Genomic DNA, 19,747 nt, shown 5'->3' with positions numbered 1-19,747 from the left:
GCATAACTATTTTTCATATCTGTGATATTTTACATTCCCGCCAGTAATAGACAAGAGTTCCTATTTCTGGCTCTCTGCTCAGCAGGGAGCCTGCTTCCTCCTCTCTCTCTCTGTCTCTCTCTCTCTGCCTGCCTCTCTGCCTACTTGTAATCTCTTTTCTGTCAAATAAAATAAATAAAATCTTAAAAAAAAAAAAAAAGAGTTCCTATTTCTTCACATCTTTGGCAACCCTTTTTATTTTCTGTTTCTTGATTATAATCATCCTAGTAGCTGTAAATTGTCATCTCATTGTGGTTTTGATTTACATTCCTGAATGGCTCATTATGTTGAATGTCTTTTAATGTGCTTGTTGGTCTTTGTATAGGTATTGAAGTCTTGCTCAGCTTTTAATCCAGCTCCTTGTCTTTTTGTTGTTGAATTACAAGAGTCCTTTATATATTCTAGATACTAAACCCTTGTCAGATATATGATATGTAGATATTTGCTCCCATACTGTAAATTGTATTACTTTTTTGATAATGTCTTTTGATTTTATTTTAATTTATTAAAAATTTATTGTTTTGTTTTTTGCTTATATTTTTGGTGTCAAATTTAGGAATCCTTTACCAGATCCATGGTCAAAGACATTTACCCCCATGCTGTGTTTTAAGAATTTTCTAGTTTTAGTTCTTATATTTAGATTATTGATCACTTTTTGGTTAATTTTTTATATAGAATGAAATAGGGGTCCAACTTCATTCTTTTGCATGTGGTTATCCTGTTGTCCCAGTACCATTTGTTGAAGAGATGATTCTTTCCCCCATTCATTGGTCTTGGCACCTTGTCAGAAATCAACCGGCCATGGATATCCGTACTCACTTCTATTCCTATAGAATAGTTAAAACTATATAACTATCCTATAAAATAGTTACTATTCTATTATCTTTATGGTAGTAACTGTTTTTTGTTTTTTATTTCTTTTTTAAAGATTTTATTTATTTAACAGACATAGATGAGAGGCAGGCAGAGAGGAGGAAGCAGGCTCCCCGTGAAGCAGAGAGCCCGATGTGGGGCTCAGTCCTAGAACCCTGGGATCATGACCTGAGCCGAAGGCAGAGGCTTTAACCTGAGCCACCCAGGTGCCCTGGTAGTAACTGCTTTAATGACCGTAACTTTATAGTAAGTTTTGAAATAGGTAGTGGGAGTCCTATAACTTTGTTTTTTCTCTTTCAGTGTTGTTTTCTTTTTGAGACCCCTTTCAACTTTTTTTTTCCATTTTAATAAAATGGGTCATTTGTATTTTGATTAGGATTATATTGAATATATGGTTGGCTTTGGAGAGGATTGCCCTCTTAACAACATTAAGTCTGCTAACCCATGAACATAGAAGTCTTTTCACTTCATTAGTTTCCATTCATTTCCTTAACACTGTTTTGTAGTTTTTAGTATATAAGTCACTTCCTAGGTTAAATTTATTTCTAGGTATTTTACTCTTTTGGATTCTCTTATAAATGGAATTGTAGTTTTAATATCCTATTTAGATTGTTCATTGCTGATGTATAGAAACACAACTGATTTTTTGTGGGTTGATTTTGTACCCCCAACTTTGCTGGTTTATTAGCTCTGGTGGTGGTTTTTTCTTCATTCTTCGAGATTTTCTGTATCTAGAGTTATGTTATCTGCAAATAGAGATAGTTTACTTCTTTTCTCATTCTGATGCATGATGTTATTTTTCTTTTTCTTATTTAACCTCTCTGGTAGGACTTCAGCACAATATTGAATAGTAATGGTGAAAACATCATTTTCTTATTTCTCATCTTAGAGGGAAAGCTCTCAGTCCTTCACCTTTGAATATGATGTCACTTGTGGGTTTTTAATAAATGCCCTATATCATGTTGGGGAACTTCTATTCCTAGTTTTTGGGGGGCTTTTCAAAGGCAGACTAGTCTCGTGTGCCACCCTCCCTCATGTTAAAAATCTAATCCTCAGTGGATAGCTCATAGCTTAATGTTCAGTAAAGGTTTGCTAAATTATACAAATAAATGGGCTTGCTAATTTTTTTCCTTAAGTGCCTGTAAAAGTCTTATTTACCATAGATTGCATTCCTTAACTTTGAGACTTCAGGTTAATTTCCTTTTTAAACAGAAGGTCTTTAAAGAATTGATTATCAGATTTGTTGGAAATGAATATTCCCTGTTTTCTGTTATTTATATTAGTTACTTCTATTACAGTCATCTCACGTTTCTATCAAACTATTGTAAAACAGTTCTTTGGATTAAAAATAAAATCCTCATCCATTCAGACTCATTATAGAAGATTATCAAGAGTTAATAAGTCTTATGTTTGAGGTTTATATTTCTTGGCTTTTAAAATAAAGTTTTATAGGGGTGCCTGGGTGGCTCGGTTGGTTAAGCTACTGCTTTCAGCTCAACTAGGATCAAGCCCTAGTTGGGCTTCCTGCTCAGCTGGGATCCTGCTTCTCATTCTCCCTCTGTCGCTCCCCCTGCTTGTACTCTCTGGCTCTCTCTCTCTGTCAAATAAATAAAATCTTTAAAGTTTTATGTAAACCACTTTAGGAGTTTTAGTGTGCCCCTAAATAAGCACACATGTGTATTTTTGAACATAATCATTCAGGCTGTAATATCAGATACGATTCATATATGGAGGAATTAGACTTAATCTGTGAATAAAAGATTTGCTAGGTAGTCTAACCAACAGACTTGCTTCAAAGTGTAAATTTTTTTAGGGTCTTAAGAACTTGTCATAAAAATAATTATGTAGCAATTGAATGCCATTAAAATTAACATTATCCTAGCTTAGCTCTTTTCATTCTTCTTTTTTTTTTTTTTTTTTTTTAAGATTTTATTTATTTGTCAGAGAGAGAGTGCACAAGCAGGGGGAGCAGCAGGGGGAGGGAGAAGTAGGCTCCCCATTGAGAAAGGAGCCTGGTGATGCGACTTGATCCCAGGACCCTAGGATTATGACTTGAGCCAAAGGCAGACACTTAACTGACTGAGCCACCCAGACATCCCTCTTTTCATTCTTTTAAGAGGACAGGCCTCAATTAATTTCTAAATTATCTATCCATATTATCTAAATTTATATATTTTTTCATTTTCACATATTTTACATTTTATGTAAAAAACATTTTTCATTGATGGGAATAGATAACAGAGATATCTTAAAATCTCTAATATATGTCAGATATATTAGAGGGAGGAAATGCAGAGAAATGTAAGAAATGTCTCTTTGCTGTTTTGAGGTTTGCTTTCTATTTAGTGAGACTAGAACCTGGGATAGGAATTCTTTTTTTTTTTTTTTTTTTTTTTAAGATTTTATTTATTTATTTGACAGAGAGAGAAATCACAAGTAGGCGGAGAGTCAGGCAGAGAGAGAGAGAGAAGCAGGCTCCCGCTGAGCAAAGAGCCCAATGCGGGGCTCGATCCCAGGACACCGAGATCATGACCTGAGCCAAAGGCAGCGGCTTAATCCACTGAGCCACCCAGGCGCCCCTGGGATAGGAATTCTTAAACAAAGAGCTGTGAACCCCCAAATTTATGTATATATGAAATTTTCTAGAGAGATTTATTTTTATAAATTCCTTTAGATTATTTTCAGATATCCGTGATTATAAAATGGTAAGAATCACCACCTTAGAAATTGAGTAGCCTAGTATTTAGTACTTTCTGCAGATTTTGCTTATAACTTCTTCAAAACCAAGCAGAGAGAAAGTTCTTATTTTAAGCTTAATAGTAGTTACATTAGTAGTATTTATTTGAAGCTTATTTGAAGCTTATTAGTAGTTACAATAGTAATCAAAATGCCGGAAGTAAATAGCAAAGTTCTGCTGATGATGAACGTTACCATTTCTCCTTAGTGAGAATTGTATGTGTTTAATATCAGGAGTACATCTATAAAATAATGCTCTGGGGTCAAAAATTTTTAAATCAATGAAGAATCACCACTCTACTAAGAAAATTTGGGAAAGAAGTATTTGTATGCATTTGCTTTAGCTATAGGGACGTGGATGATTTGAACTGCAACACAGCATACCAACAACTAGAATTAAGTGTTATTAAATAGCAAATATGCATTACATTATGCTATAAGATTAACCAAATAATATCCAAAAACTAAATCATCTTGGAACTAATTGATATTAATTAATTTTTAACTCACAAGAATAGTAGCTGTTGAAAACTATACCAACTAAACACAACAAAATATGCTTAGCTCCAAATTACAGAAATTCCCAGCCATCTGCCTATGTAAGTGCTTTGCAAGTTTGCATGAGAGCCAGACTTCTTAGGAAAATGCAGTTTCAAAAATTTTAGGAAACTCAGATTGCACCGAATTTTCATTGGTGGCATATATGCCTGTCCAGAAGCTATTTGCCAAAAATTCCTATAGCTTTTATTAGATTAGTTGAGATTTTATCCATTTTACTTTCTAAACTTTTTAACATCACCTCTCCCTCTTCCTTTTACTCCATCTATAGTCACACTGTAACATTTCTCTTAACTTTACTTGGAGCATCTTCTGCAACTATCCACTGTTGCTGTATTTAGTATAATAAAATCCAGCAGTGGTATTAACCTAAGGCTGCGTAGACAGGTTTAATTTTAAATTTTTCACTCTTAAGATGTTTCTAGTGGAACACTAACTGAATTTCTTGGAGCTTTTTGTTTGTTTCCTTTCAATACCGTTTCTTTAGAAGTGGTAAATTTAACTACTGTCTAGCTAAAGGAGAATAACATTTTTACTAAATGTTGCTGAGGGACCTGAATAAATATAAATAAATCATACCTAGGTTAGGAGTTTTGCCAAATACCCCCAGAACACATGAGTAAACAAACAGTTTTGATAAAAGCAGTTCTTTCAGTGTGGGGATATAAAATGGAAGTTGTTTTACTGTTGAGTGTTTTTTATCAGAAAAAAAATCATTTTTTTTTTCAGGAAATGTTATAAGTGTTTATGTTTTACTATGGTTCTACATACATTAAACTAGTTATATATGAATATTTGAAATTAATAAAATAAACATAAAATACTTTGAAGATTTAAAGTCTTATATCTATTTATAAAGAATTTGGTGCTTTGACTATAGTTTTAGCATTCCTATTCCTCACTAACACATGGAAGCAGAAAAAAAAAATTCCTATTTGTTTCCTTTTTTTAAAAAAAAAAACAAAAAAAAAACCAGTACCCAATTGGACTGACCTTCTTCATAGTAATTTTCTAGTACTCTTGGAGTAAAATGAAATTCATTCCTTAGTCTGGAAGTCCATATAGAAGCTGACCCCTGCCTGCCTCTCCTACTGCTCTCTGGTTGTGAGCTTACATTTTTTTCTCTTCTTACAGTATGCCAGCCTGTGTCCATCTTAGCATCCTTGCACTTGCTGTGACTTATGTCTGGAACATAACTCACCCAGATTCTCTTGTTGTCTTTTAGATGTTTAGATCAAGACCACCTCCCTAACACTCAGTACAAAGTAGTGTAATACAGTGCCATTCTCGTACCACCTTTGTTTGTTTTCTTCATAACATTTATTGTTATTTGGGATTATTTTATTTATCAAATTGTTTCATTTCTGCCGCCTTAGTGGGACTGTAGAGTGTAAATTCAAACTAAAATGAAGGGAGAAAATGTCTTTTTCATTGTACCCTTAAGACTGAAATTCTAGAACATCACTTAATACATAGCACTCATATAAATAGTTGCTGAATTTATGAATTAATTGTTTCATCTGTAAGTATTAGGTGTACTCTGAAGAATATTGTAAAGAACTTTTGGCTTATTTTGGGCTAAATGTTGTCAGAATTGTAGTATTTCCACTTATTTACCTTCTTTTGCTGGTTGTTAATAAATAATAACTATTAATCTTAATATCTAGAATTACAATTTCATTTTTGACAGGTTGACTTTGGCAGAATATCATGAACAGGAAGAAATTTTCAAACTTAGACTAGGACATCTCAAAAAGGTATGTGAAGCATATGCTGAATTTTTAGTTTGTTACCAGAGGTTGTGGAGAGTTTGTATATTATAAGTCTTATTGGAGAAGTCATCTTAAGAGAGAAAGAACCCAGAGTTTAGACAAAAAAAAAAAAGAGCCATTAAAGTTGTATTTTTAAGTTGTATATATTAAAATAACATTCCTTTACTTGTGGCAGCTTACAAACATCGAGATGCTGATAATACCATGTCCCTATAGTGGAGAAATAACTCCTGGCCAGACTTTCAGGGTCTTAGAATTACTGTCTTTAAATACTATTTTTGTAATAATGCTTCTTTTTTAATGTGAAATGTAAATTTATGAAATGTAAATTTCCATATTGTTTGTGTCCATTTATAATAAACTGAAATAATTATAAATTAGTAACAAACTTGTTTCTTTGCCGTAACCTTTAAGCTATCAAATGTTTAATAAATGTTTCAATTAATTTATGTACATTGGCAAGTTTAGAAGAACCTAATCATTAGTAATAGTATGAAGTCATATAGTTTATCAAAATGTTGCTCTATGTTATTAGAGTAAATTTTTGTAATGTATAGCTTTGTACTGATTTGTAAACTGTGACATTGTAATCAGTTTATTGTTTTTACAGTTCACATTTTTAGTTCAAACCATTTCTAATTAATGATAACTTTTCCCACTCAAATTGAAGTTACTGACAGATGTAAAATTCTTTTTTTTTTTTGACCCACTTTTTTAATTCTGCTTTTTATCACATTACTTACATATTTTTTAATAGGCTGAACAGTCGCTAAAATTGAGTGAGTGAATTAATCGGAGCTAGATAGTTTCAGTGAAGTTGTCTTCCTGGGATGGGGTGAGGTAGGACAGAAAAACCCATTCATTCTTTGGCAGCTGCTATCATACTGTGTACTGTTTTGTTTTTTTGGAATACTATGAAAGTGCTTTAGATTCCTGCCATTCAATTACAGGGAACAGAACAAAATTATAAATGTATGTGTGTGTATGTGTGTGTGTGTGTGTAATTTGCATTACTGTTTTTCATTGTGTCATATCTCTCTATGCCCCTACTCAGAAAAGTTTCAACCCCAAACTATTTTAACAGTAAATTCTAACATAATTTATTCTGGTCTCTCTTTTTTATTTAAAGGTGTATTTTGTTTTGTTGTAATTAGTATTTTTCCTGCTCTTTGAGATACAGTAAACAACATCAGTCTATCCTTTGTAACAGATGGAGTTGTAATGGGACTCTTGAAGGATTTTATAGTACAGAATTAGTACCAGTATTTGTGTGTCCACCTAAGCTATTTTGATAATGAACTCATAGAGACCTGTGTTTGAGATGTCCCCATAAAGATTTATAAATTATTTTCTAACCAGCCTTTCATGATAACGAGACACATAAATGGGAGGGTTATTATTTTCACATATAATAATTTTAAATTATTCTTTTTAGTGACGAGATTTTACATGTGTATATTATATTTTATGAAAACCTGTTATATAAAATCTAAAATTATAAAGCAGTTAAATTAGGAATTAGTCATTTTTATTACAAAAAAAATTTCAGTTTTTGAAAAGCTTCTGAGAAGGGTTTCCTTCTGGTATTGATTGGTTGTGCTTGGTTGATTTTAAAGCTTTCCTGGTACTTTAAAAATACTTGGTTTCTCTGAAACACTTCTGTGTAAGTATTCTAAAGTAAGGTATACTTAAATGTCTAGATAACTATATAAACAGTTGCAAGCTGTTGCAGAACACTATGCTTTCACTTCTAACCTCCATATTAGCCTCTTTCCCTATGTTTAACTTCTTCGTTTTTTAATTTACTCATTCTTTTAATAACTGTCCCCTCCATAATCTTTTTCCTGTTTTATTTTTTTCAGCTTTTATCAGATTCACTGAGCAGCTCTAAATTTCTAACTTTATCTTCTTAACCTGTTTACAGTATTACTTTTTTTGACCAACATCATGGAATATTTTGGAAGAGTGGATAAACTACTAATGCTGAAATATGTTCTTATGTCTTGAATTCTCACATTTTCTTTTAAGAAGCTATTTTGGGTGAGAAGAATGAATGTATTATAAAGAAAGTTGTTGGTAGTACATGCAGGGAACAAAATTGAGTTAAGTAGTGTCACCTTAGAGCACAAATAAATACCAGTTGCCTGCTTAACACTGTATATTAATTTTTGAGTGGCAAAATTAAATAGTAAACATTAAGTCACATGTTTTTAAAAGTAACTTATTTGGCATTCTAAAGCACAGTTGGAAAATAGGCCACTAAAATAGGTCATTCTGTTTTCTAAAAAAGTAGATTGAATACTTTTAACACATAGAGAACAAGCTTCAGTTAAGAGAAAAGATGTAATCACCTCTCTTATCAGCTCCCTGTGCTCCTGGGTTTATTAAGCTGGCATGAACTGTACCCAGCTTATAACTATATAGTTTCTACCGTAGGCTGGTTCTGATACGTGAATATTTTAAGGTCCTTGTAACCTGCACAGGAATTAACCTATAGCATGTCAGCTTAGGGTTTAGTTTTGGAGCCTGGCATACTCTTGGTCTTTTTCTCTCTCTGTCTTTAATAAAAATTCTTAAAGTTCAGTAGAATTGTTAGAGTAAATTTGTGGGCACCAACAGAGAAAACTTCTTTCATTGAGGGAAGTCCATGATGTTGGACATAATGAGACTAGAAGTCCTGTTTACTTTTTCTTGAAATGAAGAATTTATGTTGTACTTTGTGTTTTATAAAGATTATCATAATAATTGAATAGGTAAACTGAAATATGAAAAGGTATATTTGCCATTGAATAAATCATAAAGTTCAGTTCACATCTTGTGTTATTCTGCAGGGTTAGAAATATAATAAATCCAAAGCTATTAGTAGGGTAGAGTAAGGAATGAAAGTTAAGCAAAAGCCTCCAGTAGTCCTTGGTTAACATAAATAGATGTTTGGGGGGCTTAAGGGCGTATTAGTTTTGTTCTGAGATTAGAAAAATCACTCTGCAGCATCACTGTTTTTTAATATATCAAGAATTCTTTAATATTTTCAGCTACTCTTTTTAACAAATCATTGCTTACTCATTCACTAAATGATTGATTTACTTCAGACTTTGCCTGATACAGGCACGATTCAGATTCCCATTTCAGGAGAATTACATGATACTACCTTTCACAGACTTTGAAGTTTTAACCATTCTGGAGTGAACATTAATGTTAACTTTTTGAATGCCAAGATTTTCTCCCTATGTTTTGTCAAAATTAATAACACCCGTAACCTCCAAAGCCAGACCTGAACCTTTTCCACTCCCGTTTCAGTGGTGGTATCTATATACTTACTCCTTCCGGTTCTTCTGTTGTACACAGACAGCAAGTTGGTTCTCTGTATTCAAAAGAAGTAATCCACACACAGTCATTTTTGCATATGTCTTAGCATAGTGGTGGTGTTTGCTTTTTGTTTGTTCAGAAACAAACAAACAGGCTTCATTTTCATTGCAGATAAAGGAGAGCAGTTAAGTTTTTCACACACAAATACTCTCTTTGCCTCACATATTATTTTCCTTGAGTATTGTTAGTGACTATTTTATCAGCTAGAATATTTCTGATTAGCTGGTTTATTGCTTTTCGCTCTAAATTTATTTTTAAAGGTCAATGGAAAAAGCACATTTTTAATAAAAACTATAAATGCTCTCTAAAATAAATCTTGCCTTTTGTGTAGCTTAAGGATTTAAAAGAATAGAACAGAGAAGAGCTATATAATAAAATATGTGTAGACTATGCAAATTATTCCCAAAACAGTTTTTAAAAAATAACTTTGGCAATAGTTATGTACAAACTTAACCAGTCATCCCCTATTAAAAGCTTGTAGTGGCAGCGGGAATTATTTTCTGTCTTGAAAAAGTTGGTTCTTCGAGGCAAGGCTACTGACTATCCTATTTTATGTACCTGTGCCACATGTGGAATCTCTGGACTTAAGGAAATTAACATTTTCTGTGCCAGTTAGCATTTATGGTTGATCCTGTTTTGATACCAGCCTTTGATAGATTCTTGGTATGGGAATTTATCTTTTTGATGTGAGGCGTTCTGCTGGGTTGTTGTTTGTATAGTTCACATCATTATTCTGGAATTGCAGAAAACTACATGGATATGCTTTTCTAGGATTATTACTAAATTAACACATATAACTTAAAAAAATACCTGCAAAACCATCATCCTTGTAATAGATTCTCTCTGTAGTCAGTATTTAAATGACAAAAGTTAACCATCTTAGTATCCCAAAATGATGAGGAAGTAAGAATTTTGAAATTTATAGGACTACTAACCATGTCTTGCCACTGCTGTTACTCAAGTGTATGATGGGAACAGCATGCAGGTGTGTGTTGCTCTTTATTTAGTCTTCAAGTTTTGTCACTTTGTAGATTTAAAATATTTGATCAGCTGAAGAAAATAATGCATATAAAAAATTTGACATCTCAGTATGGAATATTAAGTAGTGTTAGTAGGGATTGGCCTTAATGTATGTGTTTTGGGTTGTGTGTATGCATGAGAGGGAGAGAGAGAAAGAGAAAGAGTGAGAGAGAGAGAATTTTAAGTCCTGAGTATAAGTGCTAGAAGATTTTTTTGAAAAACATAACCAATTTGTAATTGAGACAGGATTAGTCAAGAATCATCAACACCAACACAAATGTATCTTGCAGACCGAAGGAATCAGCTAAACAATTTGCAGTCATCTCAGTCTCTACTAAAACAAAAATCACATCCAACATGCCACCTGACACCATTTCTTTCTCTCTCTCTCCTTTGCTCCTTGCGATGTGGCATTCATCTCTCCCTGTGCCTCCGTTCTGAAGAGATAACAGTATAGCAACAACTCTGCCATTGAAATCCTGTTCTCTGACCGATATTGGCATCTGCAAAGAGAAACAACCAGTAACAGGCAGCAGCAGCATCAGTATTAATCTTCCATGATGAAATCTTTACAGGTCAAGAACAAGCACACAGCTCTTTTTCTCACTCCTTCACAGTGGACCATGCAACTAGTTGAAATGGAAGACAATGGATTGTCTACAAGCCTTTTGAACAGTGGAGAATACAGGGCATTGGTTTTAGGTGAATTGACCCCCAAATATTCTTGAAGTTTGATATCTCCTTTGGTCTTTCTTTCTAGAATACCATTGTCATCTGATTTATCAAATTCTTAGTATAACCACAAAGAATAAGTTTGCTTATGGCATTTATTGTCACTTTAGGTTTGAATAAAAATAGGAAAATAATGAACAGTATAATTCTAGAGGGCTTAATCTCTAAATCATGTGCTCACCTTTATATTCGCGGCCATGACTGGAAGAAATCTCTTGGGAATTCTTCTTTTAGTTAAAGCCATCCATATTATATTGTACATTATATTGAACATAAGAACATAAGAAAAGATGCTACTCGTATAAGACAGTAGTTTTCAGTGGAAGTCTGGTGAAAATACACTGTAGTAGAAGAGGTCATGATTAAGCCCATGTTATGAGGTGCCTGATTTTTTGGCATGTTTGAGCAAGAAAAGTGCCAAGAAGAGTGTTCGAATTCTAAACTTAACATTCTGTACTTAACTACTGTTTCCCATTTAAAAAATGAGTAGTAGTCTATAAAAGATGACTGCTGAGAGAATATGGGACTGGCTGTAGATAGGAAGACTCCCAGTGTTCATATTTTACCTCCTACTCTTACGAATCTATAAACATTACTTGCTCTGTGTTTCCCCATTTGCAATCATACATCTTAACTTGGCAGTTGATTTTCAATTACCAAAATGAAAATTTAGAGGTAAAATGTGTTGTGTGTCTATAATTAATATTAATTAATTAATATTAATCCAGTTGTTTTATAGGTAATAGAGTTTTTTTAATTTTAGAAAGAATTTTAGAAGTCATGTTAGCCATTGGTTAGAGCAGAGTTCAATTCATGTTTGTAAATTCAGTCTAGAGATCACTATTTCACCAAAAAAGAAAACAGTTGCTTGGCCACTGGCCCTTCCCAATCAGAACTATAGCTTTTACCATTTACAGTTGACCCTTGAACCCCCGAGTGCACAAAACCCTCATATAACTTTTGTCTCCCCAAAAACTTAACTACTAATAGCCTACTCTTAACCAGAAGACTTAACCAATAACATAAGCCGTCAATTAACACAAATTTTCTATATTAAATATATTATGTACTCTATTTTTACAATAAAGGAAGCTAGAGAAAAATGTTATTAAGAAAATTATGAGGAAAATACATTTACAGTACTTAAATTTGTTGGAAAAAATCTGCCTATAGGTGGACCCGTGCTGTTTAAATCCATGTTGTTCAAGGGCCACCTGTATATTCATGTGCGTTAAGAGAGTCCAGAAGACTAAGTTTTTTCCATCATTGTGTAGAAGGTTAAATCTTTTCACACTTAAAAAAAGAAAAATCTACCAATCCACGCAAATCCTGAGGAAGGTTCAGAGGAACCCGCCAGTGTGGAGGACTACAATGTGCTGTAAGGCATGATGCCCGTGTGTGCCATGGTGTGGTGTCAGCATCTTGCTTCGTGTTTAACGTCAAGGAATTTCTAATATAGCAGCTGTAATTTCTTTTTCAAGAAGTGTACTAAATATTTAAATTTTGCCAGTCAGTTGAATTGTTACATTTATTTGCTGCTGGAAAGGGTTTTATTTTGTCTTGTTCTAATAGAATGGGGGAACTGACAGAATCAAAACCTCCCTATTTTAACAGTTATTCTCAGGGGTTTTAATGTATGTATTTATGCATTTGAAGAGAATAAAATACCACCCCTACCTTCACACCCTCTCCCTGAAAAAAGAAGGAAATGAAGTGTAGAGAGAAGAACACATTAAGGTTCTAAAATAATTATCTAAGCCAGTGAAATACATCTGAGGGAGACAGTATGCTCCCATCAGCAATAACCAGCTCAGTGATTGTAGAGGGAGCATGTAGTTATGTAGTTAGGAATGAGCTCGCCCCCCAACCCCAGGAATTTCATAATTTTTGTCCCCTCTCCTCCTCTGACCCAGTTTTCTATTTACATAATCATACAAAACAGGGTTATGGTCAATTGTTTCAAAACTGATCTCTGGAAGTTCACACTTGGTTTTATCCTTGTGGGTTTTTTTGCTTTATTGATTGGTTGGTTCATATTTCTAATGGTTCATATCTCATATCCACATTTAAAGTATTTGAAAGCATGTAATAGAAATAATCTGGGGACATATGACAGGGATAAAAATTAAGTAAATTGTTAATGATTTTCTTTTTAATTCTTTTTTTCTGCACGGCTCTTTCTCTCCATTAGCTTTCAATAGTGCCTTTGTGAATTTCACCTTTCACTTTCCTGGTGATGAACTTTTAGAATGACATTATAGTTTATGAAATTAAAAAATTTGAGGACCTATGGATACCACCTTTTGAGGGATTAATATTGTTCATATTACTAAAATGAATATGGAGTTAAAGTTTTTGAAACCTCATTCTGAACTAGTTTTCCTAGACTGAGTAATGTGACAGTGCTGTTGAATAGACTGTTGGAAGTGATACGCTTTTCTCCTCTCCTGCCATCTTCAAAATATACCATACAGAATTTCTTTTTTACCAATTCTCATTCTCAAGCTGAGAATGATATATCAAAATACTTTCTATCTTATCTTGGCTTTATAGAAAAACAGCTCTTCCAAACTGAGGGGGTTTTGTGGATATAACATGTAACATACTCAAAATTTGTTAAAGAAGTTTAAACTAGTATGTTTAATTCTTTTCAGGGAATATATCAGTTTTACATGTGAAGATGCATTTTATAATTCTGTAAGCTTTATAGCTTTAATGCCTACACACCCCACCTTTCTTCTAGTAGTTGCTGTTCTAAAAATCGCCGTTATGGGAATTGCACTGAAATCGACCTAGCACTTTTAACCTGGCATTTTACAGAGATTCTATATTACTGTTGCTGACTTTTGGCTTAGGAAGTCGAGCCAAGGGGATATTAAGTTGCCAGAAAAGACTTAGCTTACAAATACAAAGCATTTTTATGTCAAACTTATGCTGAAGGACAAACCATTTTGGTTAAGTTGCTGTGGAATTTGCCTTCCATATAAATTTTTTAAAGTTAAAAGTCTTGGGAGGTGGTGTGTTTTGCAGGTTAAGCAAAGAGGCAGTATTGACATCTGTCGTTGTATACTTGTATGACTTGGGTTTTAATTCAGAATATTAAGAGCTTATTTTAAAAAATACTGTTAGAATAGCTGTAGTGTATACGGTTAAATTGTCCATTGCTGTATCTTTCTGTTTAAACAGAAAAGAGCTGTTTCCTTTTACCGAATGTGATCTCTAAAACCTACCTCTCTCACTCAAAAGTCTGTTCTTTTTTTTTTTTTTTTAAAGATTTTATTTATTTGACAGAGAGAAATCACAAGTAGTCGGAGAGGCAGGCAGAGAGAGAGAGAGGGAAGCAGGCTCCCCACTGAGGAGAGAGCCCGATGCGGGACTCGATCCCAGGACCCTGAGATCATGGCCTGAGCCGAATGCAGCGGCTTAACCCACTGAGCCACCCAGGCGCCCCCAAAAGTCTGTTCTTATACATGTTTCTTCTTCTGCTTTAACTTCTCAGCTAGTGGATGACTCAAGGATTGAAATTGGTATTCTTAAGCCCCATCTATCTAGTTGGATTCTCTCTCTCATATTTTAGTAATCTGGCCTAGTTTTGCCATGGGTGTGAGGATTCCGTTGTATATAAACTCAGGTCAGTTGTGAGTCTAGGTCGCACTTGGTTCTCCTGAGCCCTCTGAAAATGATTAATCTTGAGGACAGCCCAGAGATTAATGCTGCTCTCAAGCAAGGAGAGTGTAGTCTACAGGATAGATCTTTGGAAATGACTGCACTAAATGTAGATCTGTTGATAAGACTACTGTATTCTAGACTGTTGAACCCTGGGGCCATACAAAAACTGGGCTTTGCCTCTTTATGTAAAGAGGCTGTATTGTCCTAACATTTGCCTGAAAGTATGTGTATTAATCTTTTGGGCTACCATAACAAAATACTATAGACTAGCTGTCTTAAACAACAGAAATTAATTTTCTTACAAGGTGGAAATCCAAGATCAGGGTATGTACAGCACAGTTCGATTTTTTGTGAGGATATGTTTCTTTCTGTTTGTTTGTTTGTTTTCTTTAAGATTTTATTTATTTATTTGAAAGACAGAGCTCAAAAGTAGGCAGAGAAGCAGGCAGAGAGAGAGGAGGGAGCAGGCTCCCCACTGAGCAGAGAGCCCGATGCAGGGCTCAATCCCAGGACCCTGGGATCATGACCTGACCCAAAGGCAGAGGCTTTAATCCACTGAGCCACCCAGGTGCCCCTTCTTTCTGGTTTTAGATGGCTGCCTTCTCAAGTCCTCACATGTCCTATTATCTGTACTCCCACAAAGAGGGGACCAGGTGGGGAGGGTAGAACTCTCTCTCTCCTCCCCCATATAAAGCCACTAATTCCACTATGAGGGCCCCACCTTCATGACCTAATCTAATTCTCAAAGGCCCCATCTCCAAATACCATCACAGTGGGCTTAAACATGAATTTGGAGGGAACACAAACCTTCAGTCCATAAGAGTATGTATGCTTTTTTTTTTTTTTGCCCCCAGTGAGGTTTAAGAATTTCAGAATTAGCTTTCCCCCAGAAGTGTGTCACTTTTGTTTAAGGTTCAAGATGTGTGGAATAAATAATAAATTACAATATTGAAGATAAGATGTAAATGTATTTCACTGACTATGAAGGAGTTGTGTTTATTGGTATATAAGACTTGGTTATTCGGGGAAAAAAAAGTTCCTTTACTTGACGTTTCCTCTTAAATACAGAGGATCCAGCTTTTTCCTTTTCTCTTTTTTTCTTAGTGCTTCCGACATTTTGTTTTTTTCCTGTGACCTTTATAATTCAAACCAAATGCAGCTTGCCTTTGCTTTTAGATTGTAAGATTTTATGGGACATACCTGTCATGTTTTACAGAGGATAAAAAAGTTTGCTTAACTGACAAAGACTTACATTCTACTTTCTTTAATGAGTATTTATTTTGCAATATTGGTTACTGCCATTGTATGGACCGCTGAAGATTACTAAAAAATATTAAACACATTAATTCTATCAACAATCTAGTTGATTCTCATAATTATGTATTTATTGACTCAGCAAAATTTAATTTCTATAAATTCTCTTTTGAAATAGTATCCCCATACCACAATTTCAAATAAAAGTTAAATCAATTTATTTTAGTTATCCTAATAATTAGACATTGTCGGATATTTAAAATTCCACCAGCCTACCAAGTGTTTAGTTGTTTCCTACATGTGTGAGAATCAAATTAATGGCAAGTTTTAAGACCGAAAATGTTAGTAATACGTGAGGAAAGAGTTATCACATTGAGTGTTCTGTGGTATAAATGAATTTGAATTTTTCATACTCGTGGACATACCTATATAACCAGTTTCTTATTCTGCTTTATAGGTGTTTATAAATTAAGACAATTAAGCTGTGATTTGAGTCTTGTTCCAAATGTTTTTAATCTGTTTGCTGTCCTTGTGATGAATTTTCAATTATTTAATCCCTTAGACTATTTATTACTTTTTCTTTTTTCATTAAAATGAGAAATATTTGTGACTGAAGCTGTATTAAGAAATTTCAGTTAAATTAAGACCATCTGTTTAGTGTAATTTTAAAAATCTCCCCAAAATTCTAGAAAGGTTTAACTTCATTTAAATTTACTGTGAACGTTTCTATTTATCATCTAATGCCTACTCCATATTAAATATCTCTGTAATAAGTAATAGTTGAGTTTCGTTTTCAAATAATAAAAATAATCTTAAGGGTCAAATGGAATACAAACAATATACTCAGATTGTTTTTTTTTTAATCTGCAAATATTTGTTTTTCTCTATCATACTTAGAATATTCCTTCAGTTTAAGCCTTAGATAAAGGTGTTACACCTTTTATACATGTCTCTGCTTTGGAATGAAATGATACTTATATTTTCAAAGTAAACTTCACAATTATTTTTTAGATAAAGGATTTTTAAAATAAAAAATTATTAAAAGGAGCTAATATTAAAAAAAATTTTTTTAACAAAGGAGCTAATATAATACAGATATGTTTAAGTGTAATATTCAGAAACAACTTCTGTTCCATGTAGTATAGATTTATAATGTTAGTGGATACACATTTAGGCCAAGGCAATTTGTATTTGTTGATTTACTCAACAGATATTCAGAAATATTATAAAATTGGGCATTTCAAGAATTTCCACCAAAATTTGGTATATCCTTGTCTGTCCCTTGTGGAGTATTCAGATTTATATTGACAAATCAAAGAGATGTATAAGGTGGGTGGTGGTTTATTTGGGGTCTGATTTTTTTAAAATGTTCTCAAAATTGTATATTTTGAGACATGAAATATATTTATCAAAATTTTCATATTAAATGTTAATTTCTTTAGAATTTGCCTAGAGCTGCTTAATAACTGAGGATCTACCACAGCTGTCCATATAATTTTTGTTTTTTGAGTCTCTAAGAGTGTAGGGGGATTTATCCTAAGTGAGTGGTCAGATTGTTTTTGTGTGTGTGTGTGTGTGTGTGTGTGTGTGTATGTGTATTTCAGACATTGTAAGGTTTAGAAATAATTAGTGGTTCTGTCTTCTTCCTTTCTTCCTTTTTGACTATTGTAAAATACCTTCATTTGTTTTATATTATTAAATTATTCCCTCTTAAATTAAAATTGGGATGTACCAGAAATAAAATTTTCATCTCATTTTGTATTATAAATCAGCCTCAACTACCTTGCAGTCATTTTCAGTTTAGATATTATAAAAATAGATTTCTTGTAGTACAGAATAAAACTCAGCATCTCATTAGGTATAGATTTTCATGTGGAGGATGGTTTCTTGAAATAGGCTTTTGCCTTATCTCTTTCCATCTTTCACGCATTGAAAAGTGCACTTTGGTCTTTTAACTTAGTTGTACTTTATAATATACTGTTCTTCCCATCACTGTAAAAAATTGATGCATGGGTAAAAATATCTTTTTTATACTGCAAATAAATTGAGCTTGTTATAGTCCCCTCTCTTCATTTTCAGGAAGAGGCAGAAATCCAGGCAGAACTTGAACGTTTGGAAAGAGTCAGAAATCTTCATATTCGAGAGCTGAAAAGAATAAATAATGAAGATAATTCGCAGTAAGTTATTCATAATATACAATTTTATGTGCTAAAAAGTTGGAGAGCATGCACACAATATTTTCTTGTTGGGGGTCTTCTCAGAACACTTAGAAAAAATCCCAAGTCCTTCCCATGTTTAGAAGGCCTTTTGTGATCTGGCCACCTCACCACCCCATCTCTGTCATCCTCCATTTATATGTTGTGCACAAGCTGGCCCCTAGAACATGTTTATTTAGCACATTCCCATCTCAGGACTTTTATGCATGTCATTTCCTCTGCCTGAAGTGTTCTTTCTCTAAATATCTGAGTGGCTTACTCCTTATTTCACTCCCAAGTGATCATTAGAGAGGCTGTCCCTAGGCCACCCTGGATAAGATAGCAGTCCTTGCCTCATTCCATCTCTTCTCTCAGTATCCTTGCCTTGCTTTATTTTTTCATAGCATTTATCACTACCTGGAATTACAGATTTATTTTTCTGTTGATGTCTGTCTCCTCACATTAGAATGTAAGCTACATGAAAGCAGAGACTTCGTTTTATTTTTGCTATATCCCCAAACCTTAGACCAGTGCCTGGCACATGCTAGGCCCCAAATATTTGTTGACTGAATACCAAGGTAAATACTACAATAGTGAAGGAGGAATTGTTTCAACTAACAGTATTTCAGTAAGCCGTAGTTGAAATTATTTCAATGTATGCAAAAACTGTAGAAGAAAAAGAAGTTTAAATTATAGCCTCTGTCTTTATCTTGCTTATCAAAATGAATGCCATAGATAATAATGCTAACTCAAAAGGAGAGAAAATAACTGTGGACTCGTGGGAGCTTTATGAAGAAGACAGAAATTAACCAAGGCACTACTTGGGATTTAATTGATGTGAAGGAGGGGAAGAGTGTCTTTTTCTACTTTATCAAACTTGTGTCATTTAAAGTTTCATGACCTAATATGAAAGTCGCAGTTAGAAATGGCCAGTTTCTCTAATGAACGTTAAATATCTGGCTTAAAAAAAGGCCTATTCATGATCATTTGTGTATGTATAATTCATAAATGAACAGATCCTTCCTCTGCATAAGGTGATAGAAATAATGTAGTTATGTACCAGATGGAAGTTCTAATAAAGAGGATAGGACAAAACTAATTTACAGTTGTCTCTTCTGAAAATTATGTTCAAACTTGTTTGTGGATATGAGTTAGCCCACTTGATGAAAATTAAGTGAATTGTTACAGCTTTTCATTTCACTTTAAAACCAAACGGTGGAGTGCCTCGCTGGCTCAGTCAGTAGAGTTTGCGACTCTTGATCTTGGGTTGTGAGTTCGAATCACATTGGGGTTTGCTTTACAAAAAAGTTTACTTTAAAAAAAGCAAAAAAAAAAAACGTTGCAGAAATCTCTTCTATTAACAAGTTCTTCCAGAAAAGAAATTGCCAAAGGTTTATCCAATTGACTTTGAATAAAATAAAATATATTTACACATGGAATTAATAAAGCTATCATTGTTTTGGGTTTTGTTCTGTTTTTAATTTTAAGAGTGCTCATTTTGGAATCCATTTTTTTCTGCAAAGCCCTGTCATA

General features: G+C 33.6%; 1 protein-coding gene across 4 annotated transcripts in view; it reads left to right on the top strand.

Annotated features, from left to right (window-relative positions):
• The window catches only part of TLK1 (tousled like kinase 1), a 143,980-nt gene that overhangs the window by 106,074 nt on the left and 18,159 nt on the right, over positions 1-19,747 (top strand). For all 4 annotated transcript variants that reach the window (XM_032355916.1, XM_032355918.1, XM_032355919.1 and 1 more), the window contains 2 exons: positions 5,897-5,963; positions 18,099-18,196. In XM_032355916.1, coding sequence (XP_032211807.1) covers positions 5,897-5,963; positions 18,099-18,196 — 165 coding nt within the window. The remainder of the gene's footprint in view (positions 1-5,896; positions 5,964-18,098; positions 18,197-19,747) is intronic.

This window comes from Mustela erminea, chromosome 8 (assembly GCF_009829155.1).
Source record: "Mustela erminea isolate mMusErm1 chromosome 8, mMusErm1.Pri, whole genome shotgun sequence".
NCBI lineage: Eukaryota > Metazoa > Chordata > Mammalia > Carnivora > Mustelidae > Mustela > Mustela erminea.
This window is presented reverse-complemented; position numbering and strand designations above follow the sequence as displayed.